Source organism: Camellia sinensis, chromosome 3 (assembly GCF_055761805.1).
Source record: "Camellia sinensis isolate YWXY chromosome 3, ASM5576180v1, whole genome shotgun sequence".
Taxonomy (NCBI): Eukaryota; Viridiplantae; Streptophyta; class Magnoliopsida; order Ericales; family Theaceae; genus Camellia; species Camellia sinensis.
The window spans coordinates 228811056-228836007 of record NC_138963.1 but is presented as its reverse complement, the minus strand read 5'-3'; the positions used below and the strand labels follow the sequence as shown (position 1 = coordinate 228836007).

General features: G+C 36.4%; 1 protein-coding gene across 1 annotated transcript in view; it reads left to right on the top strand.

Moving 5' to 3' along the window:
• Positions 1–23257, top strand: part of LOC114276411 (chaperone protein dnaJ 10) — a 31729-nt gene extending 8472 nt beyond the window's left edge. The window contains exons 7-11 of the mRNA XM_082922478.1: positions 124–282; positions 14058–14236; positions 14339–14419; positions 14510–14668; positions 22935–23257. Coding sequence (XP_082778604.1) covers positions 124–282; positions 14058–14236; positions 14339–14419; positions 14510–14668; positions 22935–23030 — 674 coding nt within the window. The 3' untranslated portion in view covers positions 23031–23257. The remainder of the gene's footprint in view (positions 1–123; positions 283–14057; positions 14237–14338; positions 14420–14509; positions 14669–22934) is intronic.
• Positions 23258–24952: the final 1695 nt, after the last annotated feature.

The following is a 24952-nucleotide window of genomic DNA, read 5'->3' as shown; positions in this document are numbered from 1 at the left end:
GGAATAGAAGAAATATAAATTGTCATCATTTGTTCGCCTTTCTTTATTTTATTGCATTCGTTACCTACATTGCTGCAATGTGAAATGATTTAATCTGATGAATTTCATGCTTTCTTCCAACAGCTTATGGTGTTGAGATGTTGAATACGATTGGCTACATATATGCAAGACAGGCAGCTAAAGAGCTTGGGAAGAAGGCAATATACTTGGGAGTACCTTTCATTGCTGAGTGGTTCAGAAACAAAGGCCACTTCATTAAATCCCAAGTTACAGCCGCAACAGGTTGGTGGATAAGAGATGCTTTAAATGGCAAAAGCCTTGTTCAGTCAGTTTCCTCTTAGGTTGCTATTTTATCTGATTACATATGGGCACGTCTTTCATTATTCTCAAATACGAATTTGCACTTAAGACTGTTTTTAAGCTTTTGTATTTTGGTTTCCAAGAAAAGTATTGGCCTTGGTGCTCCCTTACCCTCTATGGACATGTAGGAATCAAGAATGAAAGTTAAATTGCATTTCACATTTGAATGTCTAGTATCTGTTAAACTGCATTTCAAATGAAGATGTGCACCCCGACTGTTTTTCAGGCTTTGATATTTTAGTGTCTAGGCAGAGTATTAACCTGTGTGCTTTCTTGTGGTGGGGTGTTTAGGAGTCAAGAAAGAATATTGAACTACATTGCTTCTTGTTGCTGAGTTGTGTACATGTTTTGGTTTTAAGACTCTTGCAAGCTTGTTCTTTACCAGTGATGCAATCAACCCCACCTATCACTACGCTTTTGTGGAATCAACATTAGTAATGACTTTCTGGATACTTGTCTAATGCTTAACTAGTAAATAATCTCCTGTTTTTCCTTCTGGTAAGCTATATATGTGCGCGTGTGTGTTTGGGCTGGGGGAGCTGCAGTTTTTTAAAATTTTCATCTCTGTTTTTCATTAGCATCAAGGCCAATAAGGTTGTTGGCTAGCTGTTCAGATATTGATTTTTTGACTGTTCATTAATGTTGTATGCCATTCATATATCTTGCCCTCCCCAAACCAAACCCCACTTTAGCGTGATCCTTGTGCATTGAGTGGCCCTTTTTTTCGTTCGTTACCATGGTTGTGGAATCATGATCTGTATCTTTTATTGTTTTTACTTATTCTTATTCTTGTTTTAAGCATGCATAGCATAGCATAGCATAGCATCATTTATCATAAACTTTCTTCAACTTTAGAAATAGGTAGGAAATGATAGTAGATCGGCAGGTTCATACAAGACTTACATTTTTGTAAGAATGAAGCATTTGACAACATATAACCAATATTTTATAAAGGAATTGGATATTGTTGAGGTGAAACAAGAAGAATGTTTTTCAAGAATTTAAAATGAAAAATAGAGCATCAGAACCAAACAACTATCCCGACCGTAGTGGCCATGATTATCGCTCAACCCAAACAACTATTTCAACAATAGCAACAACAAAATGATTATACCGACCGTAGTATGGGGAATAAATAGAGCATAATCATGACCACTAGAGTGAAAATCAATCTGAGTAACAGTGAACTAAAATTGCTCATATTGCTCATACCAGGCATGAGGAGACTATTTTAAACCAGAAAGGTCACAACGCAAATGACAGACAGTCAAGAGACAAGAGAGGGATTTTTGACTTAGTATTGCTCATTAAGATATTCATAGAGAGGGATTTTTGACTTCCAATGGAGAAAGAGACGACTAATAAATTGAAGCAACATAAAATCAAGGTACAAACAATGATCATCTTAGTTAAAGGAACAAAAGTTTCTTCATTGTCGATCTTGTACTCTTAGGAGAAGCCCCTGGCAACCAACTGTGGCTTATATATCGTTCTATGCCATTAGAGTGGGTTTTAACCTTATAAACCGACTTGTAGCCAATGCCATTCTTGCTCACCGACAAAGGAACCAACTCCAAGTATTCGTCTTCTCTAGAGAAGTTAATTCGTCTTGCATAACACACTCATTTAGGATCAGTACAAGCTTCGTTATCATACTGAGGTTCAATGTAAGCATGTATAGAAGATAGACAACCATGAAAGAAAAGCAAGTGTTAGTGAAACCAAGTCAGGGTTATACGAGCATGAAAGGGATAATGCCATTTTGGAGGATTAGAATTCATAGAGGTTGGGGAACGTGTGCTTGAAAGCAAAGGAAGAGCCTTCATGCGAGAATTGACTGAAGGAAATGAAGTAATACCAGAAGAAGGAAAGAGAGAAGAGGGAAGCTCTGAAACAATCAACAGTAGTGTTAAAATCATCACCAAATATGTCAGCTAGAAGCAAATCAATATGAATCAAGTCCTTGTTAGACATAGGAAAATGCTTTGGAGGAAAAGAAAAATATAGGAAGTACTCAAGAAAAACTATTTGACAAACCTATTAGAAACTAGATCATAACATCGATAGATTTTCTAATGAATTCCGTAATCCAAAAAGATAGAGAACGAAGTGAGCACTGAGCTTGTTGTGCTCTCATTTAGGTAGAACAAAACCGGTTCCCAGAAACACGTAACATAGAGTAACTGGGAACTTGTCCAAACAACTTTTTATATTGTGAAACTCCAAAGAGAAGAGTAGGCATATGATTAGGAAAATAGAGTGTCGTAAGAAGAGCCCACTTCCAAGGACTATAGGAACAAAAGAGGAAAGAAGAAGAGATCGAGTAGTTTCAAGGATGTGTCTGTGTTTTCGTTTAGCTCTACCATTTTGTGTTGTAGTATGTGAAGAATGATTTATAGTACTAGAAACACATTGAAGGAATGTTATGAAGCATTGACACTCTAAAATAGGTGCCATAGTGGTGTTAGATACAGAGACATGGTGGGGCCACATACGGGACACGCTAAATGGTGTGTTTTTTTATTTAGTTAATTTGTTTCACGAGACACATCAGGGACATACCAACTAGTTTTTTCCCTCCCTTCTTTAGTGCTTTGGATGGATATTGGATGTCAAATGTTCATTACTTTTTTCTTTAAATTTAAATAATTAATAGATTATTCATAAAATAAAAAGATAAACTATAAGAGTTAAATTAAGAGTTAGGTTTCTTTTTTAAGCATTGAATTAGTGTTAGTTTTTGTTAATTTTGATTGTTTGATGTAATATTGTTCTACATAGCACATAAAAATAATTTTTTTTATTGTTGTCTGCGCGTCTCTATTTTTTTTGAAATCACTGTGTTTCGTGTCTATGCTTCTTAGAAGAAATCTATAAATTGTGAGAAAATATTCACCACCCTCTAATAATCTTTACATTGGTGGAGAAACAAAGTTTTTAACCATTGAATGATAAGTATGATAGATATGAAAGAAATCAGACTTATTTGATATCAGATATTCCCTACAAAATCGACCATAATTATCAATGAAAAAAGCATAGTACAACGACCCACCTTTATTAGTAACAAGGGAAGGTCGTCCCACATGATAGAAAAAGGTGAAATAGAAACAAAATGACTTGTTCAAAGGTAAAACAATTTTCCAAGTCTACAATCATTGCACTAAGAAATGTTACTAAAAAACACTTTATCCGAAGAGCATTAGATTGAATTAAACATTCAAAATGCTCACTTGACAAATAACCTAATCTAGAATGGCAAAGATAGAATTGATTCGAATTCTTGTCTAGGAAAAAGAAAGATGATGCTATGGGAAGAGGACTTCACAGGAATGCGCAAGCTTTCCAATATGCATAAGTTATTAGTCCTATGGCCCCGATCCCAATAACCTTTTGGGACTTGCGATCCTGAATGGCACAATCATAAGAAGAAAAAAGAGCATCAAAGCCCGAATCAAAAAGTTGACTAATAGATAATAAACTAATGGACAACTGGGGGACATAGGAAAACATCAGGTACAGACAATGAAGAAAAAGATGGAAGAATTGAACCAATGGAAACAACATTCATAAGAAAATCTTTGTAGTACAAATCATGATCGGAGTAGAGTAATTACTACGAATGGACACACTAGGCGCCATACGGTGTGAAGAACAAGAATCAAATATCTAACTGGTGGGAGAGATATGTGTGATATAAGAACCTTGCTAGCCTGATTATGTGTAGCCATAGCAGAAGCATGTGGCTGAGTCATAGATGAGGATGCTAGTATAGGTTGTAACTGAGTTAACTGTTTGAGCATAAACTGCACCATGGAAAATGAGAATTTGTTGGAAGTGGGTGCGTCTAGTGCTGCCGGAGAATGAGAGCATTTGGTTGAACTAGAGGACTGAAATGATGGTCACGAGGAAAGCTAAGAGGAGGTATGCCCTTTCTGATGTGTTAGTCTAGGGCACATACTCTTCCATTGATTTTTTTGACGATAGAAACTCGCTGGTCCGAAGCAACAAGGGTCTTTGTCTTTCCCGTATCCTTAACAAGGTGAGGTGTTGGAGTAGGCAGTAATGAAGGCGAAGTAGAGGAAGTAGCAAACATTATTAGTGAAGGATATGAACTTTGAGCACCTTTCAAAAGAGTTTTCTCAACAATCAGTTCTCGAACTACATCAATTGATGGCAAAGGTGAACAATGGAGAATAGCTTTGGATGTTTATTGTTTTTATTTTTGGGTTGGTTTGGGTTTAGCCAAGATCGGTGGTGGAGGTGCTACAGAGCTAGGTTAGGGGAAGGGTGGGGAAGAGGTGATGGAACGCATGGATGCTTGCTGGTCATTGCTTGATGCGGTTGATTTGGTTGGAGCCTAATAGGCGTACTTTTGTGGGTGAGGTGCGTTCGGTTTTATGGTTGGAACGACATTTGCTTACTGTGTTGCATAGTTGGATTACAGTTTTAGTAGATCTGGATGTGTTGTCCTTTGTAGATTTCGTAGACAATTTGATTAGTTTGTTGTGTTTTGGCTGTTTCTTTTCGTTTTGCCAACATAGAGCTGGTTTTTGTATTTGTTGCATCGCCTTGATGTTTTCTCAATAAAGTTTGCTTATTTATCCCCCCCCCCCCCCCCACCAAAAAAATAAAATAAAAATAAAAATAAAAATATGGAGAATAGCATCACGAAGAGGCTTAAATTGATCTTTAAACACAAGAAATTGTGCTAACCTTTGTCTCTTTTATATTGTATATAAATATGCAATAACTGCAAATCAGGTAATTCCATGAGAGCTAACTAATCCCAATAAGAGGTCATCTCACTATAGAGCTCTTCTATGAAGCACCATCACTTCAAAACAGTGTCATAGGGGTGGTAGACTTCATTTAATTAATTTGTTTTATAAGGACATGCCAAGTGGCGACTCCAGGAATTTTTTTCAGGGTGCTCACAGTGAGTACTTAAGGAATTTTTTTCAGGGTAGGCATTCAAAAATTTAATTTTTTAAACTTTTCAAATCACACAAATAAATAAATAAAATGAAATTCTAATATATTGATATCATTATTTCAAAAAATAAAATGTACATACAAAAATTTACATAAATTTATTTTGTTTTTATTAGTAGCATGATAAAATGAGATTTTTTTTTCTTCTTGTTGAGTCTGATTTCTCTATGGTTGATTTGTACAATAAGTAATAAAATAAGTTGTTAATTGGTTAAGTGGTATACTTGTTGGGAAGGTACTTTGCACAGGCTGAGGAAGCAAAGCTCCAAAACATGCTGTGTGTTCACTTTATAAAGCATATATATTGTTTAAAAGGTTATAGGGTGGGTTGGGTGTTTTAGAAAGTGGGCTTGGTGGGTGTTCAGCCAAGTGGATTAGGGTGTTCAACATAAAGCTTTGGACTGAATTACATATATATAATAATAATATTTTTTTTACAGGGTGTTCAATTGAACACCTTCCCTTGGCTTTAGAGTCGCTCCTGCAAGCCAACTAGTTTTTTCTCTCTTATTTAGTACTTTTGATGGATGTTAAACGTTGAATGTTTCTTACTTTTTTATCAGATTTAAATAATTAATAGATCATTAATAAAAAAGACACAAACGATGAGAGTTAACTTAATAGTGATTTTATTATTATTATTATTATATTGAATTAGTGTTAGTTTTTGATAATTTTGGTTGTTTATGAATGCAATATTAATCTATATAGTAAATGAAAATAACTATTAAAAAATTATTGTTGTTGTGTCTCCATTTTTTTGAAATCATTGTCTTGTGTTTGCATTTGTTTCTACGTCCGTGCTTTTTAGGATCTCTTGAATAGAATTGTCTTTTTGTGTGGTACTCTTAATGAACGTCTCTAACTCATATTGTTTTGCGAAGTTAGATTCAAGATATATGACCCTCAAATAATCCCACACCTTTTTGAAAATTCATACCAATATTTGGTTCCACTGAGTTGTGCAGACAAGTAAGTACTTGTGCATTTTTCATCTCCCATGTATCAATGAACCAATTCTTGATATCCCTTAGTGAGTTGAATTGTGGAGCCTAGTATGGAACCCCATCTCCCTCTACTAAGAAATTTTTTTCAATTGGACTGGACCAATAGAAATAGTTGTCTCCATTCAACTTATACTAATTGCATGTAACTTTTCTTCTAACATGGTGCAATAATAAGTAGAAAACATGATATAAATGAAATAAGAAATAGTAACAAGAAACTTGAAATCACCATTTGAGATTAGAGAGAGAGACAAAGAGTTGCATTGACCCTTAATCAACTTTTCCTCTATATTTTGTGAGTATTTATAAAATTTATAATAGTATGACCCCTGATTTTGTGAAAATCACTTTACCAACTCTCTATTTTTTTAATATTTCACAATGTATAAGGAGATGATCTACATCTATTTAATAACATCAATTTCATTGAGTTGATATTATTTATACAAAAGGTGCATGTCACTTTGTTTTTGGTTTTTTTATTTTAAAGTAAAAAGGATATACTCCCTCAGTCCCAATTTGTTGGTTCCTTTTGGAAATTCCAACTTTTTAAGGGGCATGCAATCATTACAGTTACATTTAAATTTTAAAATATTTTTCCAGTAATGCCCCTATTTGTTCTTCTATTTTTCCAGTAAATTTTAGAATGTATATTTATATAGTTTTGGAAAATCAAATGTTTTTTACTTTGACTTTTCAAATGGGACTATCATTTTAGGACATCCCAAAATGGAATAGTGTGTGGACCAACAAAATGGGACGGAGGGGGTATATACATTCTATGTACTAGATTATATTAACCAACAAAATGGCTTATGACGGTGTTCTAATCAATTATATACTGATATCTAATTAATAATTTAAAACTTTACAAAATAATGAAAAATATGACTTGTAAGATTTATTTATTTTTATGCACAAACCTTGTCCCCTCCCTCCCTAGACAATTTATGGTTCCACCATTGTGTGTGCTTAATACAAATAGAAGAAGAACCCTGACAACTAAAAGGTGACAAAAATATTGAAGTGTACCCTTAACCCAAATATAGAATACCAAACACCAAAAATACATGTCTTCACAGTACAAATGACGCAGCATAATAAATCACACGAGGCTAGATATCGTTCTAGCAGACGAACAAAAAAATTTCTTCCTTGTGGGTTCAAGGAAGAATTTTTTTTTTTCAAGAACTAAATTATATTGTATCGAAGATGATTTGCCCCAAGGCATATATGCGTATTTATAATAAACTGAACCCTAATTAAATAAGGAAATAAGGAATTAGGATAATTCCTTGCTAGACACGAAAATAAATAGAAAATTATCAAAAATAGAAAATATGAGTTAAGCCCAAATCTGCATACTAGAAAACAATAGAAGCGCATCAAAATAGACGGCGCTACAAAAGGACTTCCCAAAATAAAGTTATTCCCAAAACGAAACTTTCCTAAAACGGCCAAATCGCTAATTTGAAGGCCTAAACGAAGGAATTTGGCTAAAATCCACCGCTCATCATCACCGGGGACGGCAATGATTTCAATTTAAAACGCTGGTTCCGATCAAACTACCAAATTTGAGACAATTCCGAGCTTGTTCCAAAAGTTTCGCTATTGCTCTAAATTTGGTTTCTTTCTTGCCTTTTGTCGGTCTAATTGTTCCAAGAAGGCTTCGACTACTTGTTCTACATCAACAAAGGAGATGTGTAATGTATAGGCGTGAGAGTACTCTCACTTTACAAAACTTTTGGGGTTGAGTTTTACCCAAGGCCATGTTAGATGGTAAGAGAGTTGACTTTTGGGGTTGAGTTGGGTAGGGTGCCTGTCTCAAGCCCTACATGCTAGGTGTGACAGAGATTGTGAAACAAAGTTCCACATCGCCCAAATACAAAGGGGATGTGTAGTGTACAAGTGTGAGGGCACCCCCACTTCACAAGTCACTTTTTGGGGTTGAATTCTACTAATACTATGTCACAATGATGACTCCATTTTCTTACTATATTTTGTTTACCATGTGATGTATTACCGCTGCATTGGTAACAGATATGAGTGGTGTAACCCATTAAACCACTACGGTGCTACCACATGGAAAACATCTTTTGATACATATATGTGGTCATCGTAGCATTATTGGTGCATTAATATATGCCAAGTCCCTTCTTCTTGGAGGGAACTGGACCTCGAGTTTGATTCTGGATAGAGGGGTTCTTCAGCATGATACTCATATAAATCAGCTACATTAAAAGTCTTGGAAATCTTTATGTCGTCTGGTAGTTCAATCACATAAGCATTGTCATTGATTTTCTTCAACACCCTATATGGATCGTACTTTCGAGGCTTAACGAACTACTTCTTGAATGAATAATCGAGCCACATGAGAAGCGTCTGAAGTCTTTCGACAAGGAAGAAAATGTGCCATCTTTGAAAACTTGTCAACCACTACGAACATAGAATCAACTCCACGTTGGGTACGAGGGAGTCCCAACACAAAGTCCATCGACAAGAACAGGTAGAGGCATACAGAGGCCAGTATTCTGAGACTGCCCTTTGAATACTTGACAAATGTAGCACTTCCTCACAAAATTGCCAACATCTCACTTCAACTGAGGCCAGAAATATCATTCTTCCATAATTGCAATAGTCTTGTCCCCTTGCCCAAATGTCCACTTAAGCCACTACCATGGAGATCCCGAATTAGTTTCTCTCGCAAAGAGGTACGGGGAATGCACAAGCGATTTCCTCGAAATAGATAGGCATTAGTGATGTGGAAATCAGTGACTGGTTGCCTTTGAATACACTTTGCCCGTATCTCCTTGAAGTCATCATCATCTGGATAAAGGTCTTTCAGGAACTCAAAACCCACAATCTCATGTGTCAACATGACAAATAAACTAGCCCATCGACTCAAGGCATCTGCGACTTGATTCAGAACCCCTGATTTGTGGCGAATAGTAAAAGGAAACTTTTGAAGGAAAGTAGACCATCTTACATGCATGTTATCGAGGTGCTTTTGGCTGTTGATAAACTTTAAGGCTTGATGATCAGTATACAACACAAACTCTCTCTGTATCAAGTAATGTTCCCAATGCTTCAAAGCTCGAACCACTGCATAAAATTCTTGGTCATAAGTGCTCCACTTTTGCCGAGCTTCACTTAATTTTTTTGCTGAAAAAGGCCTTATGTTCTTGAGATAGGACAGCCCCGATGCCCACACCACTAGTATCACACTTCACCTCAAAGATCTTATCAAAATTGGGCAAAGCCAGTACTGGTGCAGTGCACAACTTTTCTTTGATCAACAAGAAGCTCTTTTCCGCATCATCACCCCACAGGAATTTTCCATTCTTCATGCACTTTGTGATTGGTGCCACAATAGTGCTGAAACTTCGAATGAAACGCCTATAAAACGTAGCCAACCCATGGAAACTCCGAACGTCAGTAACAGTCTTGGGTGTTGGCCACTCTTGGATGGCGCGAACCTTCTCTTGATCCACATGAATGCCATCTAAACTAACCACATAACCCAAGAATATCAAGCTACTTGTGAGGAAACTACACTTCTTAAGGTTAACGCACAACTTGCTTACCTCCAACGCTGTCAACACCTCCCGTAAATGGGCCATGTGGTCCTTCTTTGATTTACTGTAGATTAAGATGTCATCAAAATAAATGACGACAAATTTCCCAATAAAAAGTCGTAATACCTGATGCATGACTTGCATAAAGTGCTGGGAGCATTGGAAAGGTTGAATGGCATGACCAATCATTCATACAAACCATCCTTAGTCTTGAATGTTGTTTTCCATTCATCCCCAGGACGGATTCGAATTTGATGATACCCACTTCACAGATCGATCTTTGAAAACCACTTTGATCCTTCTAGCATGTCCAACATATCATCTAGTCGGGGAATGGGAAATCTGTACTTGATGGTAATCTTGTTAATGGCTCTGCTGTCTACACACATTCGCCAACTTCCATCTTTCTTTGGCGTTAATAATGCCGGAACAACACATGGAATTAGGCTTTAACAAATAAGTCCCTTTTGCAGCAATTCTTCGACTTTCTCCCATAGGATCTCACTCTCTTTTGGACTCATTTTGTAGTGTGGTAGGTTTGGTAGACTTGCTCCTGGTATGAAATCAATCTGATACTGAATGTCCCTCATAGGTGGAAGTGTATCCGGCAACTCATCAGCAGTAAGCTCCTGGAATTCCTCCAACAATGGTTGAATTTTCTGAGGGATTGGTGTGGCTGTGTTCTCCTTGGCCACAGGTACCATTTTTGTCACAACCATAGCATATACCTCTTGCGAAATTTTCGCATCTGCCACGAACTCGGCCTTTGAACTGGTTATAGTGAGGAAAGACTTCGCTTCGACTTTCAGAGGCACTGTGTGTTGCTTTAAGGAACTCAGCAATTTTATGAGACCCCTAATTGAACACCTAAGCGTTGTCTCGCCCTCTAAATGTAACACCCGCATCAAATTGCCAAGGTCTGCCAAGTAATACCCGACTAGCATCCATATCAACCACATCACATAATACATCAGATTTATAATGTTTGCCAATAGAAATAGGTACCTTACTTCAGTTATCTTGATAGTAGGTCCTTTTTTGATCTAGTCTATACTTTAGGGAGGGGGGTGTTGTTCAGGAGACAACTTCAGGTGCGCTACCAATTGTCTAGCCACAAAATTTTCACAGCTTCCACTGTACACAATAAGGTCACACACCTTTTGATTTATGGTACAACAAGAGTGAAAAATACTGTGACGTTGACTGAGGTCCTCAGTTTTTGGTACAAATAGAACCCTTTGAACTACACAGTTGACTTGTTCTCCTTTTTCTTTGGCGAATTCAACACCATCATACTGATCGCCCTCATATTCTGCATCTTCATCATCCCCAATTTCATTTGCTTCTTCAACTAAATTAACTGTCCTTTCTGGGCACAAATTAGAGCGATGGCCAGGCTTGCCACATCTATAATACTTATCCGTTGTTGGTTTGGCATAAGGATTTGTGTTTCGAGGTGCCTCCCTACTACTTGATCCACTCATGTGGTTTCCTCCTCCACCAGCGGTACTCCTTTTCTGATTTACTGGACCTGTTGGTTGGGCAGCCTTTTTTCCTTTTTCTGTAGTAGGAAACAACAAATCAGGAAGGTTCTGACGATATCCAGAATAGGTTGTCTTGCGCTCTATTAGCTCGGCTTTGAAAGCCATATTATATGCTTCATCCACAGTCCACACTACTGATAACCCCATCTTCTCTCGAATGGTTAATTTTAACCCATTGAGATACGGGGCTACATGCTGTCCTTCGGTCTCATTTAGATTATTGCGATCTGAAAGTCAGCAAAATTCAGTTATATAATCAAATACAGATCAGCTTCCTTGGGTGTTATTTTGGTACAACTGAAACAAGTATTGATCATAATCTGGTGGTAAAAATCTGTCCTAAAGGAGTTGTTTCATCTGACGCCAAGTCCATATAGTTTCTTTCCCTTGTCGATGCCTATTTTTCTGCAATTGATCCCACTATACCGCAACACCTCCTTTTAGTTTGTAAGCCACCAATTTCACCATCTTTGATTCTGGAACATCCATCATCTTGAAAAAGCGCTCCACCTCTGAAAGCCAACCAAGAAAATACTTAATATGTAGATTTCCATTGAACTGGGAAAAATCTATCTTCATTCGGTACTCATTGAACCCTTCTTGTTGTTGCCTTCTGGGTTGATAGTTGGCTGGAAGTGGTTTAAACTCTAGTTCAGACTCCTCCTTACTGTCAGATGTACAACGAAGGGGACGTCTAAAAGCATTCTGAACAGGTTGACCTCGGGCAAATCCTTCGGTGCGCACTCTGTTCTAGTTAACAGGTTGGCCTTGGGAAACTCCCTCAACATGGACCCTATCAACCACTGGTGGCCTGTTGTTGGCATTGAGATTCAGGCCAATAAGCAGATCACGAATTTCATTCAACTGCTCTTACTGTTTCTCATATGTTACCCACGGGGCCTCGACCTCACGATCATTGCCAGTAGGGTTTGCATGATCTACTCTGTCTTGTGCCATTGAGCCAGGTGACTCCTTGCTCTGATACCACTTGACGTAGCAGAATAAATCACACGAGGCTAGCTATCGATCTAGCAGACAAACAAAATCCTTGAATCCACAAGGAAGAAAAAAAAATTTCAAGAACTGAATTACATTGCATCAAAAGATGATTTGCCCTAAGGCATACATGCGTATTTATAATAAATTGAACTCTAATTAAATAAAGAAATAAGGAATTAGGATAATTCTTTGCTAGACACGAATATAAACAGAAAATTACCAAAAATAGAAAATATGACTTTAGTTCAAATCTGCATACTAGAAAACAATAGACAGCGCTAAAAATGGACTTCCCAAAATAAAGTTATTCCCAAAACGAAACTTTCCTAAAATGGCAAAATCGCTAATTTGAAAGCCTAAACAAAGGAATTTGGCTAAAATCCACTGTTCATCATCGTTGGGGATGGCAATGACTTCAATTTAAAACGCCATTTTCAATCAGACTATCAAATTTGAGACAATTCCGAGCTTGTCCCAAAAGTGTCGCTATTGCTCTCAATTTGATTTCTTTCTTGCCTTTTGTCGGTTCAATTGTTCCAAGAAGTCTTCGGCTACTTGTTCTACATCAACAAAGGAGATGTGTAATGTATAAGCGTGAGAGTACTCTCACTTTACAAAACTTTTGGAGTTGAGTTTTACCCGAGGCCATGTTAGATGGTAAGAGAGTTGACTTTTGGGGTTGAGTTGGGTAGGGTGCGTGTCTCAAGCCCTGCATGCTAGGTGTGACACAGATTGTGAAACAAAGTTCCACATTGCCCAAATACAAAGGGGACGTGTAGTGTACAAGTGTGAGGGCACCCCCACTTCACAAGTCACTTTTTGGGGTTGAATTCTACTAATACCATGTCACAATGATGACTGCATTTTCTTACCATGTTTTGTTTTTCTTGATACATATATGTGGTCATCGTAGCATTATTGGTGCATTAATATATGCCAAGTCCACAAAATTCAATCTACACTTTAAATTTCAAACAAGCAAGTACACCAAAAAAAAATTGGAAGTTTTTAATACTAACTATTGAATAACATATCTTCAAATTTTCCAAGTTCCAAACCAATCCCTTGCTATTATAACTGAAACCAAAATCATAATAATTGTAAAAATATCAAGCATTTACAAATTAAAAGTTTATCCATATAGACTATCCTTGATTTTGACATATGTTTAATTGTATACCCGTCCTATTTTTAAAATTAAATATCTTTCCCTTAGCCGCCCCAACCACAATAAATTATTAAAAAAAAAATCCCATCTAGGATTGTTCACATTGTTGATTTCTCCGTGAACCATTTTTCAATGGGGAGAAGAAAAAGAACAAGAAACACAGAACTTCTCTCCTATGGAGAAACCGCCAAAGAGACTTCAAACTTTTCAATTGATACACCAAGCAATTTTGTTTACCTTTATTTGTACCGATACATATCATATACTGCATGATTTTGACCTGAATCATGCATATGAAGAGGTTTATGTTAATCAACATTTGTGCACTGATAAACAACTTTAAAACTGTTATATGATACGCTTTTTTTTTTTCTTTTTCCCTCTTTCTAAAAGTAAATGGTGGTTGTAGGTGCAATTGCTTTGATCCAGCTTCAAGAGGACATGAAACGTCAGCTCAGTGCAGAAGGAAACTACAGCGAGGAAGAACTTGAAGAGTACATGCAGTCTCATAAGAAGTTGATGGTTGATTCCCTTTGGAAGCTTAATGTAGCAGATATTGAAGCCACCCTTTCCCGTGTTTGTCAGATGGTAGTTCTTGTACTTAGTTGTTGCTTTTGGGTAGTGGTTTAGCTTTAGCACTGTGTTTGGCACCTAACCTTGTTTTATGGTAATATTTATGGTCTTTTATAGGTTCTTCAAGACAATAGTGCAAAGAAAGAGGAGCTCCGTGCTCGAGCAAAGGGGTTGAAAACTCTAGGTAAAATCTTTCAGGTATTATATCTTGCCCATTATTCTCTGTTTCTTCTATCAACTTAGATAGTACTGTCCCATTGATACTCATGACACCATGTCATTGATTAGAGGGTCAAGTCAACCAACGGGAATGAAAGTGAAGCTACACTAAACAATACCATCCATAAACTCAATGGAGGTGAACCAAATTTTGGGCCTTGTTCTCCCAGTTTGTCACCAAAGTCTTCAAATCCTGAAGAGGCATCTTATACTGCATTCGCATCGCAGGTACCTTTCTTTTTCTGCTAGAAATTAATCTTGCTTATCTTACCATACATTTTTAGGATCATTTTAGCACTTCAAGGTATTTCAATTTGTCAATACCAATCAATGGTAGCCCTACAGTCACGTTAAAAGTTCTTAAAAAAATGCCAATGAAGAGGTTCAAAACCTGTTCTGTTGAACCATCCTTTATACAGTTGATAGACCCCTTTTAGGGTGTGTCCTAATTTTTTGGACACTGATGTTGCATGAAATTGAATGAGACTGCTGGTTTAGTTATCATTATTGACCTTCCGTGAAGTTTGGACAAAATACAATAAACCCCACAATTTTGGCATAATTACATTGAGCTCCCTTAAGATTTAATTCACATAACACTTGGCCCCTTTTTCCTCAATAATTTGTTAGTTATATGGATGAAAAATAATGTTATCTCTTTTACACGAAAATGTATATTTTACGCATATCTACATTAGTTCTGGTCCATTTAATCTTAAAATGGAGGTTAAGTGTAATTATGTCAAAATTGTGAGGTTTATTATATTTTCTTCAAACCTTAGGGGAGGTCAGTGTAATTTACCCTTATATTTATCTTCTATCAAGTATCATATTGTTTGAGCAGCTTCTGGAAGGAAAAAAAATCAGGATTTTAAAATCAATCACCATAGACCTATGAAGCACGGACACCTCTCTGAGGGCTCCGTACCAGTGTCAGACACGTGTCGGACACGGACACGCAGTGGACACGTGTCCGACACTCAGCAGAGAGTGTCCCTTTTTTTTTTTTAATTTTTTTACATCCGGACACGTTTAGGACACGTTATAGACACGTTTGGGACGCGCGGTGGCAATTTCACAATTTACTAAATTTTTTTGGGGTCGATTTGAAAATAAGCAAAAACATATCAAAATTTGCCCTAATCATACTTTGAATCTACGTCGAATAGAAGAGAAACAGAAGAGAAAGGATAAGAGAGAGGACCTGCGATCTGCGATCAAAATTTGCCCTAATCTGTCGTCGGTCTGCGATCAAAATTTGCCCTAATCTGTCGTCGGTTTGCGATCTTCAGTCGAGCTTCTTCTTCTTCGATCTACGATCTTCAGTCGATCTTCTTCTTCGTTAAGGTACGACTCTTCTTCGATCTTCGTTGATCGCTCTCTCTCTCTCTCTCTCTCTCAACCCTCTTTCCTCAGTCGATCTTCTATGCCCCCTTCTGATTTCATTTTTTTCTTTTTTTCTAATTCTAATTCTGATTTTATTTTTATTTTTTTCTTTTATTCTGATTTTAATTTAATTTTTTCTTTTCTTTTATTTTTCTTTAATTCTGATTTTATTTTATTTTTTCTTTTCTTTTATTTTTTTTTTATATTCTGATTTTATTTTTTCTTTTCTATTATTTGAGGATATAATTTTAGTAATGTATGTTTATTAATTTTATTATAGGGACCAATTATTAATTCTGAAACAATGGCTACGGGTGGTAGTGTTATTTTGATTTTTTTATAGGGACCAATTATTATAGGGACCAATTATTAAATGTTTATTTTTTATAATTTTAATAGTGTTATGTTGTATATTTTATTACCTTTATTTGATTTCTTTTAATAATTTTATGACATATAATAAATTAAATTAATTATATATATTGAACGTGTCCCCAACGTGTCGTGTCCCCTATTTTTTGAAAATTTGTGTTTTTGCGTGTCCGTGTCGTGTCCGTATCGTGTCGCGTGTCCGTGTCCGTGCTTCACAGCCATAGACCCATCGAATTTCTTATTCTGGTTTCCCCCAGTATAGCCATGAATAACATGTTCATTGTCTAGAGCCTAGAGGAGGGGATGGATAAGCAGGAACATTGGATACCAAGAACAACTTTTCATGTTTGTGCAACCTAATCTAGTCTGGACATTGCGACTTTCAATATCAAAATTGGAAAGCCTTAAGCTGTTGTTATTTTTAATTTTATTATTAGTATTATTATTGCTATGATTATTAGTTGTAAAATGAGGAACCCCCCCATTCGTACTATGTATGACTGGGTACACTTTGGGTGCACACACCACACCACAAGACATGCGCACCAAGCTAGTCCAAGAAGCCTATGTAAGTAAACTTTGGAAATCAACTGCTGTGCCTTTTAAACTTCTGTTTTTTCATCAGTGATGAAGCTACATGAAACTATTAATTACCAGGTAGGAATAAGAAAGAAAAAATAGTCTTACTTGTATCTGTATGAGAATTGACTTTTCCTTTTCAGTTTATCTGTTTGAAAGAATAACAATGTAAGTTAACTGAGGGAGATTTAATAAAGGATTAGTCTGGGAACCCAGAAAATGGCAGTGTTTTTTAAGGCGAAAAGCGAACTGAGGCGACAAGGTCTCCTAACGCCTAAGCGCGAGGCTACAAGGCGAGGCGAGAGCTTCATCGAATCGTGGCGACCACAAAGGATATTTTTTTAAAATAAATAGTAGACAAAAATATAAATATTTTCAAGAACCATCATGCATTTATCATTCCAAATACTAAATATCCATAAACAACAGAAAATATCCAATTAAGGCAAATACAATCTACCAATCCAAAGGTTCTAAAAATCATCTTCAATATCAAGCAAAGGAACTTATTCTTCATTATTATTGGCTTCATCATATCCCTCCGTATCTTCTTCCTCTCCCCCATCTGAAATTGACTCTTCCTCATCAATAAGTTGTAATCTAGGTCTAGCTGCTGATTTTGAAGTTGAACGACCCCTTTCTATTGCCCTTGTTGATCTAGTTCTTTGGCTACTTTCCTCAACTCCAGCAGCTCTAGCAACATCATCCCATGTCAAAGTATCATCCTCAAAGACAAGTTCCTCCTCCATCCCCCCAACCAACCACTCGTTACTTTCATCAATATTTGTCAAAGTGATGGGATCAATAGTGTCACGGGAATTGTATTGACGTCTCAATGCTCTATTATACTTGACAAATACTAAGTCATTCAGACGTTTTTGAGCTAACCTATTTCTCTTTTTGGTGTGAATCTGCAAAAATTCAAACCAAATAAAAATAGTCAAATTTTTATCTAGGTATTAATAAATTTATAGGTATTCATATTCACTACATTTAAAAATAGGTACTCACATGTTCAAACACACCCCAATTCTGCGCACATTCAGATGAACTACAAGTTAGACTAAGAATGTTGATGGCAAATGTTGGCAAATGTGGCGTTTCAGAACCATATGCACTCCACCAATCAGCTGTTAATTATAACTAATTAATTAGAAAGAATATTTAAAATATAAAAAACTAACTAAAATTACTTAAGTATAAAATATAGATCACCTGGTGCCCTTGTAGTTCTTTGTCTAATGGCCAAAGCCATCCCAAAGAGACCTTCAACTTTCTTATAGGTAGTCAACTCTGCGCAAACTTTATCTTGTCGCACTGTTTGGGACCAACCTTTGTATGCATTTATATAGGCCTGATATGACTAACTTATCTTTCTCAATATTCGGCTTTGCGTAAAAACACTCTGGGTTTAAATAATACCCAGCTGCATGCAAAGGCCTATGCAATTGAACATTCCATCTATTGTCAATTATTTCAAAAAACTCCTTGTACTTCTCTTCATTTCCATTAAATGATTTTGCAATGACTTTTTTAGCCCTGTCCATTGCCTCATAAATATATCCCATGGGAGGCTTTCTCTCACCATCAACCAATCGCAGCACACGAACAAGAGGACTTGATATTTTGAGAGCATAAAAAATAGTGTTCCAAAAAGAAAGCATTAATATGACTTGTGCTATCTTTTTACCCTGTGGTTTCTTCGCCCATTTGCTTGTGGTCCATTCCTCTGAAGTGAACATCTTCTTCAAGTTAGTTTGTTGTTAATGAATCCTTGATAAAGTTAGACAAGCAGTTGCAAATCGGGTTTTTGCTAGCTTGATCAAATCTTTGCACTGGGTAAATTTCCTCATCATATTCAACAAACCAGAGCGGTTCACAATATAACCACCATGCACAACAATTGCCTTTTCAAATGTCTTGTTGAAGTTGAGAATTTTGAAAATGTCCTCCAACATCAAGTCCAAGCAATGAGCTGCACATGGTGTCCAATACAAATGTGGCCGCTTTGCCTCCAAAAACTTCCCTCTTACAAGTTAAAAAAAAAAAAGAACGAGTTTTTAATATGAGAATTGCATATTTATATTGTAAGTACTAAGTAATGTAATCTAAATTGCTAACCGGCCAACACATTTGCTGAGGCACTATCTGTATCAACTTGAACCACGTTGGCTTCACCAGTATGCTCCACAAAGTTGTCAAGCAATTCAAACATCTTATTTACATTCTTGGATAAGCTAGAAGCATAAACGGATTCAATAAACATTAATCCTCTTGGGCAATTAACCAAAAAATTAATTAATGCCCTGTTTCTTTTGTCCTTCCACCCATCGGCCATTAAAGAGCACCCATATGTTACCCGATTTTTTTTATGATCCTCCATGGTCTTATTAGCGTGGTCTACCTCTTTTTGCAAATAAGGAACCCGCATCTCATGGTAGCTTGGTGATTTCATGCCAGGACCATATTGCTCAAAAGCTTCAACCATCGGCCCAAAACTTTTGTAGTTCACTACATTGAAAGCTATAAACCATATCATACATTCACCTCGAAAACCAAACAAGAGCCCGATCTCTCAACACCTTCTTGTTAGGATCATTATCATCAATTCTTGTTTGCTTCCCCTTGGCTTTATGATTTTGCACTGCAACTTTCGTGAAAAATCTAGAAATCTCTTAGATGTTGATTTGTGATTATGTATCAATTTTAAGCAGTATATAACAATCCCAATCAAACAATCAAGACAAATTGACACGACGATTTTATGTGAAAAAATCACAATTGGACACCTCCAATTGTGATAAAAAAAACCACGGGCAACAGTCACAAAACAATCCACTAAGAAGATATAAAGGAATTACACAGGTATACTCTCAATTACCTAGCGAATCCACGCCCGAATTGAACCAACCTCTATGTGTCTCTTCCAATCCCGCCTTCACCTCAGAATTGTCTTGACGATGAGCCACTCCAGAATCCACCAAAGCTTCAGGCTCGAATTCTTCAGAATCCACCGAAGAACAACTCTCTCGTGTAGAACAAACAAATAATCCTTTGATGTATACTCTTTAAACCATGAGTTGAATACTCAATCAAAACATCAAAGAAATCTAGCAAAATAACCCCAGATATAAACCTTAGAAACCAAAAAGAAGATCTGGAGAAGTAATCGTAGATTTGGAGCAACTTGCGAATTTATAGAATCTGAAATCGCGAGGTCCGCTCGAGCGTGGGAATTGACGCTTGAGCGGGGACACTATATGAAATGCTCCAAACAGGATGTATGCTCGAGCGGGGAAAAGTATTAACATCACAAACTTCTCTGCAAGGCACAATTCGAGTTGGATTCGCATCTAAACAATCATAGCCTTACTGAAATAAAAAAGTGTGAAAACAAATACAACTTAAAGGAGTTTTGTCAAATGAAATTGCCAAGAATAAAAACCTAACATTCCGGATTAGGGGTGAAGTACGCATCCATGGGTCCCTTTTTCTTTGGTTGTTTGGAAGCAACTGATTTAGAGGAGCTATTTCCTTGTTCTCGATGGGTAGAACCTTCAGTACAAACATACCTTTTACCATGTTGATTTATCTAAAAAATTTCATTATCATCATCTTCATCATCATCCATTTCATCAAAATCAGGAACCATCCTCAATTGCACTTGTGATTGACTTTTTTGAGACATATAGTCTTTAATCTCATCTTTGACATGAGATGGACATTTTTTACAAGCAACAACATTTTTATAACGACCAGCAAGATTTTGCTTGACTCGGTAAACACCGCCATTCATTTCTTTGTTACAAAAGTTGCAAATGAACTTTAAAAGGTTTTGTGGATTTACCATCCATGCATATTGCCATGCCGGGTCGTTTTTACTGTCACTCGACTTCGACATCTAATTCTAACCAACCAAGCAATTCAATGTTAAGAAACGAAGAAACAATTGAAGTGCAAAGAAAAAAACAGTTTCAGCATAAAGAAATTAAAGAACAACATATTTTTAGCAGAGGTAATCATGGAAAAATAGTGTTTCAGCAAAATTAATTGAAATTTTTTCAGCAAAATAATTATACAATTAACACAGCAAAATAATTGTAAAATAACACAACAAAATAATTAAACAATTGTAAAATCAATTTAGTAAAATTAATTGAAAAAAATTTCAGCAAAATAAATAAGAAGAGAAACAAAACAAGAACCAAGGAAGAAAAAATTGGGGGGGGGGGGGGGGGGAGGGCCTGTCGACAAGAAGGAAAAAAGAAGAAGACAAAAATAGAGTTCTTCAAAGCAGACAAAAAAAAAAAAGATAAAGAAAGGAAGAAGAAAAGAAGAGGCCTGTTGTAAAAAAAAGGAGTTTGAAGAAGAAGAAAACAAGACGAAAGGAAGAAGTAGTAGGAGAAGATGAAGAGAAGAACGGAAGAAGACTCACCTCCTTTTTCAACTGGAATGATGTCGGAACGATGTCAAAAGAAAGGAAGAAGAAGAAGTAGCAGGTAATCAACGAGGTTCTTCGAAGCAATTGTCGACTGGAACGATATTGACTAGGGTTTCGACTTCTTATTTAGTAGAAAGCAATTATAAAGTGCAACGCATGTCCACAAATAGCACGAAAGTCATTCAAATCAAGGGCCCAGATCTGTCGAACTGAAAACAGACAAAAACTAGTGAAGCAGTTGAGATGAGTGTGGAGGCAGGGGTAAAGGTGCTCGGGGTCAGAGCAGCGAGTCCCAGGCAGAGGAGACCTCCCCTTCCTTGGAGCCGGTTTTGAGTGGTGACGATGTTGAGACCAGCGGCACTGAGGAGGCAGTGAGTCAACGCTCTGAGTCCGAGAGCGAGGATGATGAAGCCTGTTTGGGGTTCGGTCGCGAGGAGGATGCCGAGGCCGGCTCTGAGTCAAAGAGTGGAGATAGCGATGCCAGCTTTGGGTCGGAGTCTAATTCTGATAGCGGTGTTGATGGAGACAGTGCCCCTGAGTCCCCTCCGAGGAAGAGAATGAAAAGGGCCTCTTGAGCTTGATGTGACAACGATTCGCATCACCTCTCGCTTCATCGCCTAAGCCTCGCTTCATGTGCTTCGACTTCGCTTCACCATTTCGCCTCGCCTCAGTGGGTATGAAGCGCTATAGGACCACATCGCATCACCTCGCTTAGCGCTTAGGCGAGCGCTTAGTCGCGCCTCTGATAACACTGGAAAATGGGTACCCAAAATTTACCTAGAGAGCAGATCAGTGGTAGAGATTGAATGAGTGTATAGTAGGGTCCATATATATAATAAATCTTAGGGTAAACTACCAATAAGACCTAATAGTTAGACTTAATTCCCATTAAGTCCTATTGAAAATAAGTCCTAGTACAATCATCATTAAAAATAATTTTTTGTGACGATTTCTTATATATGTTGCTAAAAATTGACAATTAGTGACTTTTTTTTTTTGGTCACGGTTTTTATAAATTGTTGCTAAAATTTACAGTTAGTAACTTCTTTTGTGGCGAATTTTTCAAACTGTCACTGAAAGTTGAAAATTGGTGACATTTGTTTTGACGATTTTTTTGAACTGTCGATAAAACTTATAATTATTGACTTTTTTGTGATAAAATTATCAAACTTGTCACTGAAAATTAACAATTAGTGACTTTTTAATAGTGTATGATGAAAAATGTCATTAATTATCATAGGACCTATTGGACAATAAGTCTACTTAGTAGGACTTACACGTAAATCTCCCTAAATCTTAACCACATGTTGTAAATTCTGGGTATATAATTGTGGGTTTGTAGCATGACTCGTTAATAAAACCTATTGTTCTTGTACTCTCTCTCTCTCTCTCTCTCTCTCTCAATTATAAATTATAAACAAGTCATAGATTTGGAATATTAAGGTGTTGCAACTATGAAGGTGGTATCTCGAAATTTTAAATTATAAACAAGTCATAGATTTGGAATATTGAAGTTATTGCAACTAGGAATATGGGACATGCGTTTGAGTATGCAACTTAGAGTATGCTATAAAGGAAAAGTCGATGAAACATTACTGCATTAAGGGAAAAATATGCATCTAAGTTTTTCTTTTATAATCTGTTCATTTTATATGTTTATGTTCTTCTGTGTTGTTAATATTCATGTTTTTATTCTTCAATTGTTGGATGTTCTAGAGCCCATATGTGGAGGCGCCACAATTTGCGGACGCCCAATTTAACTGTAACTTCCCAATGCCAACGGCACCACCTGGTGTGCAGAGACATTCATAAATATGCAGGAGTGAGGGATTGTTGTGTATTTTGTGAACCAGTTAGCATAGCATATGCTGTATGTACCAGTTTTATCCATGTCCGTGATGAAGGTAAGAGGAGAGGCGTGGGTGCTTTTTGATTTGTTGGATGTGTTTGCATACATATGTATGATTGATATAACACACCCCCACTTTATTGAGTTGTTATTGTGTGTATTTATGGAAGATGGAAACATACAGACAAAATTGGTTGGGGGGGTGGGTGTTTCTTGAGTATAGTAACATACAGAAAAAATTTGGTTTTGGGGGGGGGGGGGGGGGGGGGGGGGGTGTGTTGTTTCTTGAGTATAGTACTTTTCATAAGTACTAGTCTGGCTGATATAAGGCTGCCTTGTAATTTGAATGTCGCATTTTATTTGAAGTTGGTGTCTTTGCAATTTCATTTTGCAGTTGGAACATTTTAGGCTGAAGGATTTACTTGCCCTTTTTCATTTACTGAAGATTTAATAGGCAAATTGCTAACTTGTAGACAATAAAAGTTTGATGACACCAAGAAATGCTGCAACACCAAAACGGCTTCTGAAATATGGTGCTTTAATCTGGCTGGCATTATTCCATGTCATGTGTGCGAAGGGTACACAGATAGGAATGGGTTATTTTAAGCGCTGTGTGTGTGTGTGTGTGTGTGTGTGTGTGTGTGTGTGTGTGTGTGTGTGGGGGGGGGGGGGGGGGGGGGGGGGTGTTGGCGCGGAAATTATTGATCTTCTAAAAAATGTAGTCTGAAAAGTAAGATTTGTATCAAACCAAGTAAGATATGTTTGAAAGCCTGTCATCCAATTGATGTTGTCTCGTTGCTACTGCCCAACTTTATCTCCGCTGCTGCTGTATTTTGGGCACCACTGGAAGCTAGAGTTGAGGAGGATGTACATCTACAATAGTATGAGAGAAGGTTAGAGAGAGGAGAGAATTATTGTAAGTGTCGAAAATTTAAAAATTTATATCGAAATCGGCGGAGAAAACTTTCAAACTTTTATTTTAGACAAAAAGTTTAGATTTACACTCTAAAGTTATAGATCTCTACTTTAGGAGTGTAAATCTATACTTTAGAAGTGTAAAGAGAGTCAATGAAATATTGTCGGAGTGTCGCTAAAGCACCGAGAAATCTCTCTAGAACTTTTTTCCTTAAATACAATAATACTTAAATGATCATATTTATATATTTTGTTTATTATATTTTGTGTCATGATTGCATTGTTACCAATAAAACACATAAATTTTCATCGAAAAAAATTATTATGTAATTTTAAATTTATTTATACCAGTATAAAAAAGTTAATATTATTATTAATCGAACATTTTTTATCAATATAATTGAGAACAAAAATGTAATCGAATATATTTTGTTTACATAAGTTTAACAAATATAGTAATTATAATTATGTTTTTGTTTACTATATGAAATTATTATAGTTGTCACTTTTTATAATATATATCTATATTATATATAGCGCGAATAAGTCAGTCCTAAAACTTTTTTTCTCCTAAGTATCTATTTTTCTATTTAAAATAAAAAATTAGATAAAGGAAAGAATTTTAAACTTTGAACCAAAGGTTTGACAAAAAGAATCTTACCAAATATTAACAAATAATATATAGTCTGCTAGTGTATATATATATATATATATATATCAGTTATGCTACAAATATTAATAAGTATACTAAGGTCTCGTTTGGAAATTTTCCTTTTTAGTCAAAAAGTTACTAAATTAGTTAAAAAATCAACAACTCATACAAAAAAGTTAAAGATTCTCTTTTCATTTTATTTTTTTGCATATCTTTTCGTAAAAAGTCAAAAAGTCATCCCAAACATATTAGTTTTTTTTAACTCATATTTTAGTCAAATAGTCAAAAAGTTACTAAATTAGCCTGTTCCCAAACGAG